Consider the following 22,681-nt stretch of genomic DNA (forward strand, 5'->3'; position numbering starts at 1 on the left):
GAAGGCTGTTGTACCCAGGCTGACACATAGCCTGGACCAGATACATTGTATAATAAGATACTGAAAGTGGGTGTACCCAGTCCCACATATAGCTTGGACCAGATACATTGCATTATAAGATACTGAAGCTGGGTGTACCCAGTCTGACACATAGCCTGGACCAGATACATTGTATTATAAGATACTCAAAATCAAGATCAGTGGTGATACTCATGACAACGGGTAATATGCCTTCTCTAAACACGATTTCTCACCTGGGTGAGAAATTGTGTCGGGATGAGAAATAGTGCCTTAACAGACATCCTTTTATGGCCCAGATGGCCTGTATCACTCACCTGGATATTTGAGCAATCATGGGAAAATATTCTCAATAAAAAAACTTTGGCAAATATTTCCATATATTGAGTCTGTATTGCTTATGAATGTTCAAGACTAAATTAAACTTTATACTACTCTATTCAGCATGCTACTGGTAAATTGGTGGAAGAAGTTGTTTAAAGATATTTACATATTTGACCCCTGTGACCATGAAATAGGTCAAGTTAATGTTTTGGGGGAAACTTTATAGCACTCTGTCCAAGGTACCTTATGGCCAAATATCATTGCTCTTGGCCTCTTGGTTATCGCCAAAAAAATGTTAAAGGTTTGAAATTAGACCCTTGTGATCTTTAAAGCACCGTAAAAACTCGTGTAATTTGGATAATTTTTTTTGTGTTAAAATTAAGTTTGAAGTTGGGGGTGCGCAAATTTCATAGCTATAGATGTTTTCAAGATCTTATTTTAAGAAATTTTGTCGAATTGAATGGTCCGCCATCTCGAAGAGACAGGATTTTCTCCGGATCTGTTTGCACACAGAACTTCCAGACAGATGAACATTTAACTATTCATTCTGAATTAATAATTAATAAAAGATGCAAATAGATATTTGTGTGGCTATTTAAATTGATAAGGCATTTAACGTAAAGTTATTAAACTAATCAAAATAAACGAAGTTGGCAAACACCATCCTCTAACGGTAGATGCATATAAATTACATTCTCAGCGGCTAACATTTTGGAAGCAAAGTTATAGGCCTTTTATTAACACAGCATTTTTAAAATGAATTAATAAATGTGTATCAAGTTCGTAACAAACCTGTCTTTCAATTCCTGTCATGAACACACCACATCATGTTTCAATAGTACTGTACTGATAAAACATCTTGTGTTGTTTGATTAAAAAAACATCACACTCCATCTTTTGCCGGTCATAAGGGTCATAAGCTATAATTAAGCCATTCATGGATATTAACAAATGTAATGTGTATCATTATCTCCAACTACGGTGGGGAAGCCCTAGGTCCTGTCAGCCAAAAGTCTCAACTTGACACACATGTAAAACCGGCACAAAATCTAAATCTGACCGATTGGGTCAGTCAAGTCCTCTATATACTCCATTTCGTATTAAACTAACAACAACCATGATATATACAGGTAGCTACTCGGCCGAAGGAACGACAGAACAGGCATTTATTATAATTGCATTTGATGCGATAAAGACGTTTCCATACAATTTTGACAAATTCACTCCACAACCCACAATCTCTCCCTCTTATTGTGAATCATATTTATCAACAAAAACCAAGCCCAACACCCAACCTGAGCTCCTTTCGGAAGCAGGTGTACCAGCCTGTCTATGCTTCAGGTAATTTTGGGGGTTTTTTTGCTGGGGTTTCTATACATCCAACATAAATACGATTCCCATATATTCTCAATGTATTCATGTACATAACATTCCATATGAAATAAATTTAAATTCAATTTAGATTTTAAACTTGTACGTTCCGTCTACGTCCGAAGCTAGAATGACACAATAAAAACCACTCGTGTCCTACCCCACACACATGCTCCAACCTCATTGGTCAATACCAAATCGCATGAATTGCTCGCCCTAATATGATCCTTACGTACCAATAGGACAAAATATTGCGCGCTATTCTCCGAAACATGCGCAAATTTAAATATTCTGAGGGAGAAAAGGTTTTGCGACTCACAAATATGGTTCAACCCTACAAAAAGATTGACTTCATTCAAATCTGGGTGAAGGGGTTAGACTATGTTCTACTAAGGGAGATAAGGTTTCGCAGAAAAACAGGTAAACCATGGTGGTGACCTTTGACCTCATCCAGTCAGCTTGGCTGCTTGCTGTTTGAGGGTTGCTAAAGCTATCAAAGCATGGTTAGCTTTATAGTTCTTTTCCAGTGTTAATGAATTGGGCCTATGAATCTATTCTCTGCTTACAATAGACTCTACTGTAATGGATATAATATTTTGGAGAGTTTTTTAAATTCTGACAAAAAGACTACCGTAAATTTGTGGGTATAGTGCGCACTCGGGTATAGTGCGCAGGTACGTTTGGAAAAAAATCCTAAAAATAAACAGTATCAAACTGGAAAAGTAGCATCAAAGGTAGCTTGGTGTTTATAACGCCGATTAATTAACGATTGATTGATTGGAGTCAACAAGCCCATGAAGGTCTCCCTCCATACCGCTTGGTGGACGAATCCTGCAGAAATCAAACGAAGAAAGTGTAGCTAATTCTAATGCCAGAGAATCGCCGATCAACTTATGATTCGACATCTCAGCTGTTTTCTCATAATTACGAAAATGTAGTGTTTCAATTATAGGCTCCGTTCCATGTTAGTTCTGTTGGGTTTTTTTACCAAATCTCTAGGCCTAGTGTGCATTTTTTTCCCAGGCTCACTTTCATGTTGACGTGATCGATAACCTCGTGAATTATTCCAATATTATAAAGCATCATAAAAATAGTGTATTCTGCTTTTATTTATTTCCTTCGAGTAGATTTGAAGGGGGATGTGTTGAATGTCCACACTTCTAGTATTAACATATTTTTTATAATCCCTTTACGGTCAAATCAGTCTGTAGTTCTAACAGTGCAGTGGGGCTTCACGCCACGGCACATGTTGAGGGGTGAAAACAACACGGTCCCTCGATCGCGACTACAAGTAATTTCAATTAATTTGCAGTAGAACTATTGTTAATCGGTAAACACTGATAGAGTGTTAGCTAATTACTGCATTGTAATTTGTATTAACTGTGGTTAGAAGTGTCAATAATTTTCGCTGAAGCATGGCGATCCTACATAGCCTACCTAGCCTATTGTCCGGGATCAGACGGTATGCCCTTCGGTCAACTTACCTGTAAAAATGTTACGTGACCAGCTAGTGTTTGTCGCCAAATCAGCAGTCATGACTACAGATTACCGATTTTAATCATTTAAGAAAAGGTAAAAAATTGTATTCCAAAAAAATACATTCTTTGTTGTTATTTTAATCTTCAATCTTATCATATATGACCGACGACTCAAAATAAAACCATTTGAAGGGAAGTAATCCAATATGGCAGACCAGAAACTTTAGAACGATAACCCAAGAATGACTTGTTCCTGCGTATAGTGCGCACCCCCTTTTTGACAAGACAATATTTACCCAAAAAAGTGTGCACTATACGCGCAAATTTACGGTAGTCATATTCAAGTGGTCAAATTTCAGGCTTATCTGCAGTTGTAAGTTTGCTATACAAAGCACAACGTTAGTGACCCACACATTGATTGTGACGGGAACTGACGGGAACTGTGCTGTGTTACAGTGAGATATCCCAAGCCACTGATGGACCCTTCTCACTGTGATCATAACAAGGCAATCCATAGTCCCCCACCGGTGATGATGTTACAGTTACTTAACTCTTGCACTCTGCACTCCGTCATCCCAAGATGTCCTTGTACTACTCCAGGTGAAAAAGTAATGAAGATATGCCCCGGGCAAACTTTTTCAAAAGTTAAGGTCAAAGGTCAAAGCATAGGTCACAGTGAGGTCATAGTGACCTGCTTCCTGCACTCTGCACTTCGCCATCCCAAGATATCCTTGTACACCAAATCTGGTTAATCCAGGTGAAATAGTAAAGAATATATGTTCCTTCTCGGATGGAAGGACGGACGGTAGGACAGACAGACAGACAGAGTGCAAACCTATAGTCCCCCCAAGAACCGGTGGGGGACTAATTACGGTAATAATAGGTGTCTAATCATAATTTTCAACTTGAGGTAGGAATCTATGATTACTTCACTACACATTATATATAATTACTTGTGAAGGTTTGTGTAAGACGATGAATATTTATGTAAGTTGGGTTGGTGTGTGCCCATATGCACACGTGTTCAGTCTGATGTTACAGCATACTTCAAAGAAAACAAACATTGATATGCATCTGCATAAAGTCTTAAGCAATTTAATTCATAAACAAATACCACATTGAATTAATAAACTATATGAGAAAGTAGATATTTTTGTCCAAGTTTCAAGTCGGAGGTCAATTTGAGGGAAAAAATAGATGCACAAAATAGATAAGCAGAATATTTTTCAGGATTTTCAGCCCTTAAAAGTACCTGCGCAAATTACGAAGGTTTTTACAGTAGGTCAGGTCATTTATTTGGGAAAACTTTATAGCACTTCATGCCAGGTACCTACTGGCCAAGTATTATTACTTTGGGCCTCCTGGTTTATCAGAAGAAGTTGTTTGAAGGTTACATAATTGACCCCTGTGAACTCGAAAGTAGGTCAAGGTCATTTATTTGAGGAAATTGTATATCACTCTGTCCAAGGTACCTACTGGTCATATATCATTACTCTGGGCCTCTTGGTTTAAAGGTTTAAAACACGTTTGACCCTTGTGATCTTTAAAGTAGGTCAAGGTAATTTATTTGAGGAGACTTTAAATCATTTCATGCCAGGTACCTTCTGGCCAAGTTTTATTACTCTGGGCCTCCTGATTGTTTAAAGGTTTTAAACACATTTCACCCTTGTGACCTTGAAAGTAGGTCAAGGTCAACTATTTTAAGAATTTTATAGCACTCTGTCATAGGTACTTACTAGCCAAATAGCATGGCCCTAGGTCCTCCAGTTCCTAAGAAGAAGTTATTTGAAGAAAAAGTTGACGGACGACGGACAACATACCATACCATAAGCTCAACTGGTGAGCTAAAAAGTTGATGCTGGCCGGACGACAGACAGATGAACGCCTGGCCAAGTGAGTTAAAAATATTAGTGCATAATGTTTAATAGACAGAGAGTCAGAATACTGACAGATTGGATAAGATAAGTTTCACAGTATGAGAGGTACTGACCTTTAGTAGTAACCGTGGATTCCTTGATGTAGGGATATTTCCTGGTCTTGTCCCCAGGGACGTGGGCATTGTTGCCCTTATCCAGGGGATTGTAAGGGGGAACATTAGGCACCAGCTGGAATTTAGGGTCCTATAAAAATAAAGAATGACTAATGAATTTTATCGGATAGCATGAATATTTTAAACATATATACTGCTGACTGATATTGCAAGTATCTACTGAAAGATTAGTGTGTAAGTTATTTCTTCATTAGAGACCCTTTTTTGGCCTAGTTCTAGATGTTATTGAAAACAATTTAAAGTCTAAGAGTATAGACAAAATTTTACTAAAGAAATAAAAAACACCGGTGTGTGATATGGTAAAATTTAAAATGAGGTAGGAAAAATGTTGGAAAAAAATATTAACAAAGACTGCTTCAGTGTTAGTAAATCAGTTTTCCAACATTTTCAAAATTTATGCTAAATATTCAACCATAATTTACAACCCTATGTTTATTACATCTAATCAGCAAATTAACAGCGGATGACTTGAATGTTTCCCTCGGTCCGGATGTTTTCAATCTTATTATTAGTAAATTTAGCACAGGTGTCTTGAACACTGTACAATCGAATAAACTTTAACAATCAAACTTAATTTTCTGAAGTCCAACATCCAGAGGTGACAATTAGCCTTAGATAAATGGTATTAATCTCATACTTCATCCCAGCATGTTACTGGCAAAATATCAACATTCCTTGTTTTTTCGGGTATTCTGAAGAAGTCCTCTAAAGATTTTTGACCCCTGTGACCTTGAATATTTTTGGTCGGTCATTTGAACAAACTTGGTATCCCTTCATTCCAGCATAATACTGGCCAAGAACCACCACCCTGTGCTTCTTGGTTATTCAGAAAAAGTTGTTTGAAAGTTTTCTATGATAACAGACCCCTGTGACCTTGAATGACCTGTCAAGGTCATTGATTTGAATGAACTTGGTAGCCCTTCCTCCCAGCATGTTACTAAGAAAATATCATCATCCTGGGCCTTTTGGTTATTCAGAAGTCATTGAAAATTTTTAAACATATTTGTCTCCTGTGACCTTGAAAATGGGCAAAGGTCATTGGTTTGAACAAACTTGGTAGCCGTTCATCCCAGCATGTTACTAACAAAACATCATCATCATTGGCCTCTTGGTTATTCATAAGAAGTTGTTTAAAGTAAAAAGTTGATACCTGATGGACACTGCACCACAGCATAAACTCACTTAGGCCCTTGGGGCCAGTTGAGCTAAAAATATGTCACATTAACCTGTGAATTGAATTGCACTTCGATAAATAACGGCAATGTTTTATTGAATGTCAAAGAGTAATATTTGTGTGATAATTATTTTACACTAAAATTTATCTATTTTGTGCATAATAATACTCTTGTTTAGTGAACTCTTTTGCCGATAATCCAGGTAGAGTTTATAGTGTTGATGCTTGAAGCTATTTTCAGTAATTCAAATTGATTAAACTGCAATAAAATTTTACTGCAGGCAACATGATGATAACACGATGATTTACTGACAGTATTCAATCTGACGATGCTATAACAGTTTGACTGTTCTTTCTCATCTACTTCACTGACTTTGATCCAATGTGACTTACCTAGATCATCTAGTTTTTTTTAAATTAAGCTGTTCTTTTTGGCATGCAAACTTTTGCCATGAGATGCCACATCTTATTATTATCATCAATTATAGCTGATATCATAATTTCTCAATGACAAGCAATTGGCCATGTTGTGCCAAAATAAAAAGCACAGGTATCATTTGTTAGATAATAACACAAAAAAATCCAAATGGCAAGCTTCACAAGGTTCACTACTGTCATACAAGGTCTTAATCATAATGCAATTTAAAACAAAAGGCCCAATGTAATAAAAAAAATTACAGCTGGTCTACATAACATATCACACAAGTATCATGACTCTAAACCTAATGCTTCTTAGGATATCGTTGTTTGAAGTTTTTAACATTTTTGACCCCTGTGACCTTGAAAGTAGGTCAAGATCATTTTAATGAGGAAAGTTTATAGCACTCCATCCCAGGTACCTACTGGCCAAATATCATGACCCTGGGCAGAATGGAACTTGAGAAGAAGATTGTTAAAGCTTTTAACCCATGTTGACATTTGACCCCTGACTAGCACTTAAAGCTGACCTTTATCATTACTGTAATAAAGAAAAGATTTGCACTGCTGGTCTTCATAACATACTGAAGTATCATGACTGTAGTCCAAATGGTTCTTAGGATATTATTGTTTGACATTTCAAACATATTTGACCACTGTGACCTTGAAAGTAGGTCAAGGTGATTATAATGACGAAACTATATAGCACTCCATCCCAGGTACCTACTGGCCAAATAGCATGACCCTAGGTCCTCCAGTTCTTCAGAAGAAGTCTTTCAAAAGAAAAAGTTGAAGGACGGACGACAGACGGACAGACGGACGCCCGACGCCGGACTACGGACATCACAGTACGGCATAAGCTCACATGGCCCTTTGGGCCAGGTGAGCTAACAAAAAACACTCTTGCCTTCTTAGCCCCCTTAGCTGGAATATCATCATGGAAGACAGGCTGTGTTTTTCTCTTCTCTTTCACCTTCTTAGGAATAAACTCTGGCTGGAGTCGTCTGTGTGGAGTAAACATCAAATAATTTAAATGAAAGAGGGAATAAAGAGAAGACACAATTAAATACAAGATAAAGTAAAAAACAGATGAATAAATGGATTGCAATGTGACATAAACAAATTGTATCAAATACAAGTGGTTAAAATGGCACTGTGCCTGATCTATTATCACTAGCCCTCCACCACTGGGTTGGTGTTCTCCTCCACAACCATAACCTGGCACATCCTTAAATGACCATAGCTGTTAAAGGGACCATAATGGTAAAAATCACTGTTAGAAAATATCATAAAGAGTGTCATTTTCAGAAAATATATCACAAAATTTACACTTTCTCTTATTAGCACTAATTAAAAGTGTCTGGCAACATATTTAATAATTGCTTTATATAATAATCTCATTTTAATTCAACGTCCCGCTTGTATTGCATAATATTTAGTCTTGTACGAGTAGTACTGCACATGCGTTTGTCTGAGAAAAATAATAACATGGTGAAGTTTGCGAAGCGAGCTGAGGTCTTTCGTGATGAAGATGGCAAAGTAGCTAAACAAGGATATTAAAGGCCTTAAAAGAGGCAAGCCAAGAGGGTTTCACAGAAATGCAGCAGACACATCTACGAACAGACAAAATAAAGTTTGATTCCGACTTTCCACAGCCGGTGCTTGACACTGACAGGTATTAGTGATTATAATAGGGTGACGATTATCCAACGCTACACAGTCTTTGAGTGCTTTCCAATGAAAGATCATACTGCTAACTATCAGATTGGTTATCGGTACAAAAATATTTACTGTAAAACTGGTCACATAATTGATTGTATGTATATTTCGGCATCAACACAGACTAGAATGCAGTGTGGGGCACTATTTGGGGTAATGTTGTTGGCAGTGTATACCACTATCACTTAATATTGTTTAAAAACTAAAAATAATGCCAATTTTAGAAATGAAACGAGTCACCAATGTAGTGATGCTATTATGACTTTAAAACAGTCCATGCATTTGGGCTGTATAAGTAACAAGAGGCCCAAAGGGCCTGTATCGCTCACCTGTTTCTTTTGTTACATAAAACTGACATATAGGTAACTTCAGACCAAATTTGGTAACTAGAACACAAGACATTTAACATCTCTTAAACGCTTCTTAAGATATTGTTGTTTGAAATTTGAAATTTGAAATTTAAAGCTTTTAACCCATGTTGACCTTTGACTCCGGCTAGCCCTTAAAGTTGACATTTTACCTCATTACTGTAATAAAGAAAACGATTCACAGCCGGTCTACACAACATACCCAAGTATCATTCCTGGTACCTACTGGCTAAATAGCATGACCCTGGGCATTATGGAACTTGAGGAGAAGATTGTTTAGGCTGATAACCCATGTTGTCGTTTGACTACCATCTAGCATTAAAGTTGATCTTTGACCTCATTACTGTGATTTGCACTGCTGGTCTACATAACATACTCAAGTATCATGACTCAAGTCCAAATGGGTCTTAGGATATTGTTGTTTGAAGATTTTAACATATTTGACCCCTGTGACCTTGAAACTAGGTCAAGGTCATTTTAATGAGGAACGTTATAGCACTCCATCCAAGGTACCTACTGACCAAATATCATGACCCTGGGCTTAATGGAACTTGAGGAGAAGATTGTTTAGGCTTATAACCCATGTTGTCGTTTGACTACCATCTAGCATTAAAGTTGATATTTGACCTCATTACTGTGATTTGCACTGCTGGTCTACATAACATACTCAAGTATCATGACTCAAGTCCAAATGGTTTTTAGGATATTGTTGTTTGAAGATTTTAACATATTTGACCCCTGTGACCTTGAAACTAGGTTAAGGTCATTTTAATGAGGATAGTTTATAGCACTCCATCCAAGGTACCTACTGACCAAATATCATGATCCTGGGTTTAATGGAACTTGAGAAGATTGTTAAAACGTTTAACCCATGTTGACATTTGACCCCCGCCTAGCACTTTAAGTTGACCTTTGACCTCATTACTGTTATTAAAGAAATGATCCGCACTGCTGATCTTCATAACATACCCAAGTATCATGATTCTAGTCCAAATGGTTCTTGCTGATGTTTTTAATATATTTGACCCCTGTGGCCTTGAAAGTAGGTCTAGGTCATTTTAATGGGGAAATTTTATAGCACTTCATCCCAGGTACCTACTGGCCAAATATCGTGACCCTGGGTCCTACAGCTCTTCTACAGAAGTTGTTCAAAAGAAAAAGTTGACGGACGGACGATAGACGACGGACGACAGACGGACAGAGGATGGACGACGGACGCAGCAGTACCAGGTGAGCTAACAAGTGTATATTTTGCGATAATATCTTCACATCTTCCATTTATAAATGATAAATTCCCTTTGCCTCTAGAACAAGTTTGGTTAAAATCCCTTAAACGGTACAGAAGGAAAAGGATCTTTAATGTTTTCCTCTATTTCCCCTAATGGGCCCTACCCATCTGCCCCAATGAAGAGGTCCACACACCTCAGTTTATACAAAATTGATTCTTTTGTCCCTAAGCATGCTTCAGACTTAATTTGGTTTAAATCCCTTCACTTGTAAAGTAGGAGAAAAAAAAATCCTCTAATTCCTCTATTTCCCCTATTGGGCCCAGCCCCTCCAGAGGGGCCACACCCTCCATTTATACAACTTGAGGCTCCTTTGTCCAAAGATGCTCTAGGACAAATTTGGTTAAAATCCTTGTATTGGTTAAGAAGAAGAAGATTTTTAAAGATTTACATATTTTCCCCCTATTTGGCCCCGCCCCGCTGCCCCCAGAAGGACCATACCTTCCGTTTAAACAAAACTGAGAACCCTTTGGCCAATGATGCTCCAGACCAAATTTGGTCAAAATACCCTGAGCCGTTAAGGACTAGTAGCGTTTTAAAGGAAAAAGTTGGCGGACAGCGGACGACGGACTACGGACGCTGCACCATGGCATAAGCTCACTTGGCCCCTCGGTGAGCTAAAAAAATAATACCTGGATGCACAATATCGGGTGATAGTTATTATATCTGAATACTTTCATTGAAACTTTTTCTAGACAGTTAGGCGGACGGACAGGCTGATTCCAGTATACCCCCTCACTTCGTTGCGGGGGGTATAATAATTACATGTATATAATCAAATCATAAATTGAACCTACTTTGAGATTCATAGTTATTCTCTCTTTTCCCTATTTTCTTGTTGGGGGGCACATATTTTCACCCATTCCAAAGCTATGAGCCTTATTTCCAAAGAAAGTCAAAAGAAAAATTGTAGTAGCAGGCATACAAATGTAGTTTCAATTCTATGTTTCAGTATCAGTTATAACGACATTTTCTGCAGCACTGCTCTGAACAATGAAAAAACACCATTTTTCAATAATGTTATATTCTTGAAACATCAACTTATGAGTGGCATTAACGACACTTACTTAGTTGTATGTTCCTCTTCATCTAGAGGTTCCTTGCTTTTCTGTTGTTTGTTGTAGATAATCTCTGTCACAGACTTCTTGGCAACATCGTCTAATTCATGACGAAGTGTCAACTCCACCTGACGATTGGTGCCATATCGGAAAGATCCCCGAGGATCCTGTTGATTTGGAAATAGTTCCTTCCCCGGCATGTCTGATGTTTCTATACAGGAATATCCAATGAAACAAATTACAGTCAAAATGTAATTTCCACGAGATCAAATACAGTACCACGCTCAAATTGGCTACAACCAACATCTAAGCATTTTATATCACTACAACATCAATTGCATTATTCTTCATCTGTCAGCAATTAACTTACTTTCAGTTTAAGTCTATAATAAATATATCCTCTGCAGCCTTTCAGGGAAATGGCAGTAACTGGTTCACCTGTTTTCAGTATAATCCATTGCACTTTTCTTGATCTGTCAGCATATCAAGTTACTTTTCAGTTAAATTCTAGAATAAATATTATCCTGTGCATGCTGAGAGCTGGGGGAGGGGGCAAAAAAACGAGGACACTACCCACTAGATGACTACATATTTTTCTCAGCCACAAATCAACAAGAGGCCCAGAGGGCCTGTATAGCTCACCTGGATCTTTATGCCAAGTAATAGTACTGTATACTGGGAAAATTTCATCGCAGTTTAACTTTTGCCCCTTTCGCCTTCCGATCTGATGGTGAATTTTACATAAAGGCGAAAGTTTAAAAAAAAATATGTAAAAAAGCCAATAAAAAAACTCAGGTTTTAGTTTGGATAGCACAGCTTCGTGACGATGGGCACTCAAGACATTGAATATGGCAAGAGCTTTCTGCTTGAAAGGGAGGTCCAAATTCTCACGAGTTTGGTTAATGTAAGGCACAATTCAACGTAACGCAACAAGGTCTGCATATTAGACCACCTGTAACACCATTTCATTTATGAACAGTGTCTATACTTACCTGTATAATGCTGTGTTGCATTTTCATATGTGCCGAGTAGTCATGCTTTTTTTAGTAACGGGGAAATTTATAATGATTGATAGATAATGATTACAGTGGCATCGTTATCATATCAGATAGGATTTTAAATAAAGCTGAATCAGATGTTTTGTCAAAAGGTTTAATCTTCTACCCGACACTAAGGGCTCCACAATTAGATAATATACTCATACAGACATATTTATTTAACCAAAGGGTAAGGATTAAGCATTTTTCTTAGATACATTCCTTAACGTAGTAACAGAAAGTGTGCATGATTATAAAATCCAGAAACCACATAGATGCAACCATTCTCATAAAGAAAAGGATGCTCTTAAGTCTCTAAGTAATGATGACAGCATTAAAACCAGCAGATAAAGGTGGCACTATAGTCATCCAGAACAAAGTGGATTACATGATAGAAGTGCGGAGACATATAGAGGACAGACAACAAACATGAAGAGAAGGTCAAAACAGATTTAAACACATAAATTGCGAAGAAAAATAAATAACTTTCTCAAGTTCATTAAAGATACAGAACTGTTAACAGAGGATGAGATTAAATACCTCCCACCTTAGAACCCGCGCACACCTATTGTTTACACACTTCCTAAGTTAATCAAGTCATGTTAGTTTCTACTATACAGAAATCAGCAAAATATGAAAACACTTGCTTAAACTTCAAAATAAATAATATCCCTATTGAAAATGTCTCAAGCCATAAACTTTTAGGTATTCATGTTGACAAATCTCTATAATGGAATGTTCAGATTGACAAAGGGCCTGTTTCCAGTAATGTTAATTCTCCATAGGAGCCTGCCCCCGTATAATTTCTTATCTAGCTCAACTACTGTTTTTTTCTTTTCCGAAGAATAATTTTACACCTTTCCGACACCCAGATTTCATAATTTCAGTGAAAATGTATTTTTATAAAGTTGTCAATTTCAGCATCAAAGACATAAGTTCGTAAATAAAAGAAGGTTATCTCGAAATTGTAATTCGCAACATAGTATAAATTTCTTTTGATAAATATTTCCAAAACATCGTGTTTATTCATAAAACATAAAAAAAAAAATTCTCGGATGAAAATGCACTTGCAGAGACACAATTATGAAGAAAAATGCCATAAAATTGCAATTTTCTCCCGTTATATAGTTTTGGATGCAAATTTCCATCAGAAAATCGGATAGAGCTTTACTTGTTTCATATGTGTACCAAAAATCAGCTAATTCCATGTGGTGGAACGTTCTCATATCGCCGCCTGAATGTGGTTGTAAATTGAAAGAAAAGGGGAAATGAGTAACAACCTTGTCTGAAACCCTATTATATAGCTTATTATATACAAACTTTTATATTGAATATCAGAGCGGATATTTTCATGACAGTTTTATGATGTGTAACGACTAAATAAACAGTATCGATATAAAGATTTACACTGAGGACACCCTGATACATGAATACTGTTCTATCTCAAGTTGTCCTCTTCTGAATTTTCTGATCGTGTGGCCTTGTACATTTATCCGTATCTTCTTGTCTTTGTCTATACGTTTACGGAATCATTGACTCGACGCTAGCTATTCTTGTCTCACTTTCCTTGTTTTATTGTCCCATCTCCAAAGCGTTGTGGCTCTGTCAGGGTTGGGACCCTGACTTGTCTCACTTTCTTTGTGCCTGCCGACCACGCCACATCGAATAGATAGATTATCCATATGAAATACTTTATTTTGTTCTAAGTAATCAATCAATTCTGCGCTTCTTGGAGGTATTGAATGTGATTTATTATATTGTCTTGTTATTTTGTGTAATTAGTTGTTCGTTATTTATCACACATTTTCGCATAATTGTACCAAACTACTAAGTATTAGCTGTTTACAGCAATCATCGGTGGCTTGCTATTTTGTTACTTTATCGACGCTTCATAAACCAATCGTTATTGTTTCAAGATGGAGGGTAAATGTGTTGGAGAAGGGTGTCAAGTATACTTCAAGAAACGTAGTGGCAATAAGAACAGAAGTGCACGCAATGTAAATAGTCCACAATATAAATGGCTCCTAGATACGCTGGTGCAACAAGGATTGATGTCAGCAAAGGAACAAGCACTTATTTGCCAGAAGTGCTACATGAAGTATCTTCGGAACAAAAATCAGCCTGAACCTGAACCCGAGCAGAACCAGGAAATAGAGGAAGAAGACGACTCCCCGTCCCATATCCTGCCGTTGCTGACCCTTCATGATCTTTTGAATGGATCATCTTCACACAAAAAATGCTGTCTCTGTCTTGTTACCTTTGCAAGAAATGGAACAAAATCATCAGTCTTACCAAAACGTGCAAGACATCACCTGATCTATTCACACAAACTGTGGTGTCCCACCTCATCCCGCGTCTGCTCCATTCACCTTATTGGTAACGACTTAGATCCGTCTACAGAGGTTGTCCTTGATGGTAGAGGTTCCTTGGAATCTCAGTTACCATCAAAATCGTCCGAAATCATTAATGACCTCCTAGAGGTGTCGCACGTCCTTTCACAGAACCAGTCTGCGTTTACAATAAGCTTTTCTTCTCTTGATGACTCGGCATGCATGGCCTGGACAGGTTGGTCCAAAGATCAGTTCCTCGAAATCCACTCGCACTGTTCCCCATATCTTTCATCTGGTATATATACCAAGACTACACACGATGCTCTATTACTGTTCTGGGTAAAACTGAAAACCGACATTTCCTGGAGTCAGTGTTCTTCTCTTTTTGGAATTTCCAAGTCAAGTGTGTCCAAAACTTTCCACTCCATAGTACAGGCATTAGACACATCGATAGTCCCACAATTTCTAGGTCCGGATCACTTGACAAGAGAACAGTTGCTCGGGCACAATACTGTCTTTTCAGAAGCATTTTTTGGAGATAAAGCCACTGCCATATTAGATGGCACCTATATTTATATCCAGAAAAGCTCCGACCACAAGCTCCAGAGAATGTCCTACTGTGGCCAGAAGAAGAGAAACTATCTCAAATTCATGAGCATCGCCTTACCAGATGGCTACATTCTGGACACAGTAGGACCATTCACTGGCAGCGAAAATGATGCTACAATTACAAAAAAAGTCATGGACAAGCTAGTTACTTGGCTACAACCAGACGACAACGTTGTCGTTGACCGAGGTTTTAGAGATGTCCTACCAGTTCTCGAAGCCTCTGGCCTCAATGCTAGCATGCCGTCATACCTGAAACCCGGTCAAAGTCAACATTCTGACGTCCAAGCAAATCTTGACAGAACTATCACCAAATCGAGGTGGATTGTGGAATCCTATCATGGTCGTCTGAAACACTGGACGTTCTTCCGAACGCAATTGGTGTCTAACAGCTTTATCAATGTCATCGAGGCTTTGCTTCGAACCGTCACAGCCTGTCTGAATGGTATTAGAGGACCGATCTACCAGAGATCTCCAGAGAGAGATGCCAAAGATAGGCTAATGGCTGAACGTATGAAGGACCGTTTGACAACACCGAATGGTTTAGCTCAGAGAGTCAAGACAGATCCGGATCTATCTAGACGGGCAAGGTCCGAGTTTGTCAAGATGGATGCATCTTCCGTACTGTTTCCCCGTCTCGATCTTGATTACTTGAGAACCATTACGTGTGGAACGTATCAGATATCTCTGGCTCCTGGTTACATCGCCGAACATTTAAGTGATGACGGAGACTATGAGGTGTGGCTTTACCAGCACTCCCCAGACCTTCTCCGATGTCAAATACATTCTCGACACAAAAGCCAAACGAAATATAACGTTTGGATACGGTTCACCGTTTCACCCGATGTTGAGGCCCCAATAAAGGACTACTACTGCCAGTGCCCAGTTGGAGAGAGAACGATGGGAATGTGTGCGCACATCTCCAGTATCTTGTACTACCTTGGGTATTACAGGACGCTGGAAAACCCTCGACCATTACAACCACAGGTAAAGAAATTCCGACAAAACTTGAAATAGTTTTCCATGCGGCAACGGAGTGCATATGTCGAAAGTATGTTTGGGGCTCGATATGAAAGATCCCCGTTACCATGTGACTAACCAAACTTATAAATATAGGTATTATACAATCGCCCGTAGCTATGAACACTCCCGTAAATGCGAAAACCAACCAAAATCATAAGGAACACGTTTTGTTTGTTGTTCTGTCTATTTGTCAGCCAATGTCTTCAACCACGGGGACTTGTGAAGTAGCCATCTTGGATTTTTTTTATGAAAAAGTGTTTCTCTCACTTTTTTTCATATCTGTGTACATATTCTCAACATACCGAGCAAATACTCTCGTTTTTTTGTTAATTATCTAAAGAAAGTCGAAAATCGGCAATTCAACCATAGGCTAATTCAACCCAACATTTGAAAATGTTCCACCACTTACATTTTGATGATTTTTCCTCTCATCAATAGCATATTACGTACTGTTTAATAGGATAAAAATTGGTTTGCATCCAACGCCCATAAAAGGGTGTATTCTCTAAAAAACACAGTTTTTGTGTCTAAAATGTTATCATCGAAAATGGCATTTTTGAGATTGTTTCTTCCATAAAACAGCCAAATGGCGCGATGGAAACATGATTTTTTGTCACAATCATGCCATGAATGTATTCTTTACGGTGACCATCATTTGATTAGATTTTCATTAATATTTTACATAACATGCACATTTTATCAACACTTAGACAGCTTCTGAAAGGTACAACTTTGAGGAGCCATAAAAAACAAACCAAGTGACCTAAATCTTTATACTTTATAGATTTGTGACCACAACGGCATGGGCAATGCACCACCAACAGGAAATTTGAATCAGAGAAGGGGCCGTTTTGGAAACCGGCCCTTTGTAAAATGTTAGGAGCCAAGTTAGCATTGCTTATTCAAATAAGGAAGTAATTGCCTCAGAATACCAGAATACTGTACTATAATGCCTATATTTTGCCACTACTGCATTACTGTATAACTATATGGGGAAAATGTTCCAAACAAAACTTAGATAGAGTGCTAAAGTTACAAAAAAGAGCAGCATGTATCATCCTCAATGAGCCATCAGATGCACCATCTAAGCCAATTTGTTTTAAAACTACGTACAGTGGCTAGAAATTAATAAAAGGGTGAATTATCACAAAGCTCTACTGATGTATAAATCCTCAAGAATGTTTTTGTCCAATCTCCATCTAATTATACTTTACGTTCTACAACAGATAGAGAACTGATCCAACCCAAACCTATGAGAGAACAATATAAGAAAAGCTTTCAAATGTCTGGTATTCATGTATGGAATGGATTGCCCTTACAAATTAAAAATTCTGACAGTCTGCAGTCTGTCAAGACAAAATGTTTTAAGCACTTTCTTCACCTCTGATTTCTAGTTTGATCCATATATACTATGACCATATGCTATATCCTCCATGTAATCAAGTTCCTATACTAGAATAGCTTACAAACTTTGCAATCTTGTCTATTAATTATTATGAACATGCTTCTTGATTTCATATTTTAAGTATTGATAATATAATTGCATTGTATCCGGATCCATGTACAATTAATTTACTACACATTTTACAGCAACATATTTGGCTGTAATTATGCTAGAACTGTATTTCAAATCTTTGCAATGTTGACTTTTAATTATATCTGAATTTATATTCATATATTTATTATGCTATTACTCTGTATATAGTATTGCCTTAGATTGTAGAGAAGGCCTCAAGGGAGAAAAGTTTTGTAACTAATTGAGCTACCTTCTATAAATAAAGAATTATTGTTATTGTTATTATTATAAGATACACAAAGCAGGAAATCCTGGCAGGCCTAATAGTATCACAAATAGGCAGCTGTGCTGAAAAAATATCGGAATTTGTAGATTTCCATCTCAAGGCATTAGCAGTTAATACAGATTCTTACCTGAGAGATAGCAACGATTTCCTACATAGGATTACTAATTTGGGGAAATTACCCATAGGTAGCACACTATGTACAGCTGACAAAGTGTGTACACTTTGATTCCGCACTCTGAAGGAATCAGGGCCACCAAGTTATTATTAGACGAAAGAGATCAAAACACGCAACCCAGTACGTGGATCACCCTTCCGATGATAGCACTTATACTCACTAACAACTGTTTTAGATTTAATGAAGAATACTATTTACAGAAGTTAGGCTCGGCTATGGGCACTAAAAGGGCCCCTAACTAATATAAGCTATAAGAACTGTCGTATATGCAAACAAATGGAGCAAACGGAAAACACTTCACAAGCTACACTACAAAAAAAGTACAGGGACACATCACATGCCAAGTGTGAATGTAGTCTATCATGTAAGAAATGCGGCACGCAGTATGTCGGACAAACGTCTACGACTATAAACACGTGATATGCAATCACTTATACAGTATAATCCATAAACACCCAGACAAACCAGTGGCAGGACATTTCACGTCGCCTGGTAACAATGTTTATGACGTCAAAGTAACAGGTTTGTTATCTAACATCAGCCACACTAACCGTCGACTCCGAAATGAAGAGAGTTGGATCCGAATACTTAGAACAACACAACCGGAAGATATGAACAAGTTGTCATAATTGTTAACACTAGACAAACACAATCAAGAAATAGATTAAACAAACCATGTATTAGATGTGGAAGAACTTACTCCAGCATAAAAAAAATACGATGGAATGCAAGCACAGAACATGGTCAGATTAAGAACCTGGTACAAGTGCAAAATGTGCAAGCCGTCGTACGGGAGGAAGGAAACCTATAACCGTCATCTAACGAAATTAACAGCATCCAGGATACACAGTGGAACCTTAAGTAATGGAGGACGCCAGTAAGCAGAACGCAGAAAAACATGGAAACAAACGCCCTTTTCAATCTCTAACTAAGGAACAAATGGATCAAGTAAAATTCAGAGTAACAGCAGCCATAGGAACTAGAACAGTTGGACCGGCCCACAAAAACTTTAGACCGGTTATTGTTGAAGTCGTAGATCTACTAAAGAAAGACTTCGAGATGTTTGACAGTGACAGCTCATCATCTACACCTAACCAATTGGAAGCCAAGTTCGTGAACTACAAGACACTTAATTATAAATCAGCATCAGATTCTAGCGTATGTTTAGATGAACAATGTTAATAATTACTATTGAATATTTAATGTTTTATTTATGAAACTCAGGACTATATATCATAAGGGCAACCTATAGTTTAATTTATCTTACATGCAATAAGTTAATAACGTTGGAAAAGGACAATGTGAGCCCACCATTTTTATAAATGTTTATCTTACAACACTTTTGATGGAAAACTATGGAATGTCATGGAGCATGTAGAGTAATCGTGACTAGATAAGATCATGCGACATCAATTGTATGACGTCACAAGTAACAATAGAAAAAGGGCATTTTTAGTAATTAAAATTCATCATAACAAATCGTCCTGAAGAAGATAAATACAGGTACGTACTTTCATTAAAAGAAGTGGTAGCCGATGTGTTTATTCTCTCACAATTTGGGTGAACAGGATTGCGTTTGAATGTGTTTAAGAAGGTGCGTGCACATGCACTGCACATGTGCGTGCATGTGTGTGCCTGTAGAGGGTAGTGTGCTGTGCCGTATGCGTTCCAGATGTGTAGGAGAGAACAAGTGGGACAGGCAAGTTATTGATACAGAAATACCTTGTAATTGGGCAACATTATTTATTTTTGTTATCGTCTAATTGAATCTGTGAAGATTTCTTAAGTCTTCTGCCAGGATTGCCAACTTTCAGGGCGTGAGACAAAAACGTCCTTACTCACGCTGAAACATGTCTCACGCCGCGTGAGCAATAAATCTCACGCATTTGAAAATAGTCTCCCTCCATCTCACGCAGAAGTTCTGCGTGTATTTCAAAAGTGAATGAATAAATAGATTGATAGATTAAAGAATAAATAGATATTAGGCCTGTTGTACATTGAACTACAAGTCATTTGATATCATGTCAGCTCATCTAGCTATTACATGTACGGGTACAAGTTCCCGGGTAAGAAATTGTGTCGGGTGAGAAATCGTGCCGTAACAATGTCTCCTTTAGGCTTCGACAGGGGAAAAAATGGCCAGGATGTGTGCCCTCATTTGCATATAATACTCGGATGTACATATTGGACAGTTCATACCTGCTAAATGACCCGCATTCTGCGGGTCACACCCGCAAAATGAACATATCACCCGCGACGATCTTATGACCCGCGCGGGTCATACGTATCTCCCGCATTCCGTAAATATGACCCGCAATCACCCGCATCCGCGTCTTTCATTAGGATCTCCGTACTTCCGGAAATGGCTTCTAACCCGAGAAAACGTTCGTTATTTTAGTGTTCATCGTCAAAAAAGAAAATGTATGCCTGTAATTACAATGCTTCGTGGGAATAAGATTATGACTGGCTTCAGAAGAGTAATATTGGACCCGATCATGCCTATTGTAAACTGTGTACCAATCATTTTTCGGTAGCTTCGGGTGCTACGTACGATATCAAAAGGCATGCAGTTAAAGAACCCTTTGAGAATGATCTTAGGTTTGGTATGTTGTGTAGGCTAATGAAGGTATGTTTGGTACTTTCAGTGAGTAATGCTGACTCTGAGAGAACATTTTCCATGTTGAAGAAGATCCAGACAGAAGGGAGATCTGAATTAGGAAATGATACAATATGTGCTTTGTTATGTACAAAACTAAATCAACATGGTTCATGCTTTCACTATGCACCTTGGAAAAGAAAAACATGTATATTGATTAAGAATATGTAATAAAACAATGAAAGTGTGATAAAATGTTTCGTTAATTTCAAAAAAGTCATTGAACTTGCCAGAAGACAAAACATAATACGCCGTGAAGCCGAGACCCCGCAATATTATTAAATTTCTACACAAATTTTCGTTCGCGCGTTATCACCCCCCACAGAATTTCCCAATGGGGGTCATGACCCCCATTGGGAGATTCAAAGGTTAGCAGGTCTGACAGTTGCAAACAAAACGGATTGGGTCTTAAGTGAAATCAATGATTTCATTTTCAGATATGACATTCATGCAGTCTCTAAATTATGAACAGATGATGTATTAAAATATACTTGTGCATGCAGGGTCACACACAGGTCATGCAGTAATGTGATAGAGTTTGACAAAATGGCCACTCAAAAAGGCATCATAATTACGGCTGCAAAACTTACTCATAGTGATACAATATCTAATATTTCAATGTGATTTTGGTGGCTTTGTGAATGCTGTATATATGGCTACGAATGTTGAAACAGAAAATCAATGGCACACAAAGCACAAACAAAGTACCGGTTTTAAACCTCAGTTCAAATACTGAAAATATTACAGTGATGAATCTACTTATGAGGTTATGAGGTGGTACCAAATACTTGAAATAGTATACCCCGCTCTATCAACGTGTAACGAAAAACATGCTCTGTCTGCTGAATGACACGCTGGCCATGCATATACAACAACCCTATGTTGATGCATATATTTCCTTCATTAAACTTGACTGTACCAAATTAAGTCAACATAACGGTATAAGCAACTGTCTGACTGTTTAGTTTATCAGCAATCATCCTATAAAGAGCACCTGTTCTGTTGAAAGATCAACTAAATCCGAAGTATTTTTCATTTACTGTCGAAAAAAAATTCGTTTGTACTTACATCTTGTACCTTGTGTAAACAAGTTAATATCCCAAGAAGTGTTAATATCGAAATAAATGTATTCGCTTCATAGCGTTATCGACAAAAATCTGATAATGCCCGCCATATTGTTTACAGTGTGGTTGACTACAAAATATCGTGTCAAACGGGACTTGCTAGGCTACAACTTTTTTTACAGATGTTTCAAAAGTTCCAATTCTGCCATAAGCATAATTATATTTAACAAATATAAAACTAGATTTTATGTCCACCTTTATCATTAAATTTCCAAATTAAATCGAATGCTAAATGTTACTTAACAAACGATTTCTGCGTGGTTGCTTACCATTAGGAATTTGATACGAACCATCCAACACGAACACCAAGGATAAGCGGCACGAAAATTTACCCAAAAACACGCCAAAACTACCCAAAAACACACCAAAAACTACCAAAACTACCAATAACACCTTCAAACCTATTATATTGTAGCCTAAATAATAACCTCAGACGAATGATTTAGTCTTTTCTGTAAAAAAAAAGAGGTTATGCTACCAGTTAAGGGGAAGTAAATCGTATATATTGGAATACCGTAAGAAATTGTCCCGACAAGAGACTAAGATATACATAAATACTATAAAGAACATACCATTTAAGATTAAAAAGATCAGTACAATATATAAATAGTCGTATTTTGAAATGCAATTCTAGATTACCATGAAGTATGGCTCCGACACGCGGA

General features: G+C 37.6%; 1 protein-coding gene across 1 annotated transcript in view; it reads right to left on the reverse strand.

Moving 5' to 3' along the window:
* The window catches only part of LOC110454008, a gene marked incomplete at its 3' end in the record, with an annotated part of 185,417 nt that extends 163,333 nt beyond the window's left edge, over positions 1 to 22,084 (reverse strand). The window contains exons 1-4 of the mRNA XM_021503294.1: positions 21,961 to 22,084; positions 11,273 to 11,474; positions 7,740 to 7,836; positions 5,182 to 5,311 (exon numbers count right to left, since the gene is read on the reverse strand). Coding sequence (XP_021358969.1) covers positions 5,182 to 5,311; positions 7,740 to 7,836; positions 11,273 to 11,463 — 418 coding nt within the window. The remainder of the gene's footprint in view (positions 1 to 5,181; positions 5,312 to 7,739; positions 7,837 to 11,272; positions 11,475 to 21,960) is intronic.
* Between the last annotated feature and the right edge of the window lie 597 nt (positions 22,085 to 22,681).

Source organism: Mizuhopecten yessoensis, unplaced genomic scaffold (genome assembly GCF_002113885.1).
Source record: "Mizuhopecten yessoensis strain PY_sf001 unplaced genomic scaffold, ASM211388v2 scaffold7629, whole genome shotgun sequence".
Taxonomy (NCBI): domain Eukaryota; kingdom Metazoa; phylum Mollusca; class Bivalvia; order Pectinida; family Pectinidae; genus Mizuhopecten; species Mizuhopecten yessoensis.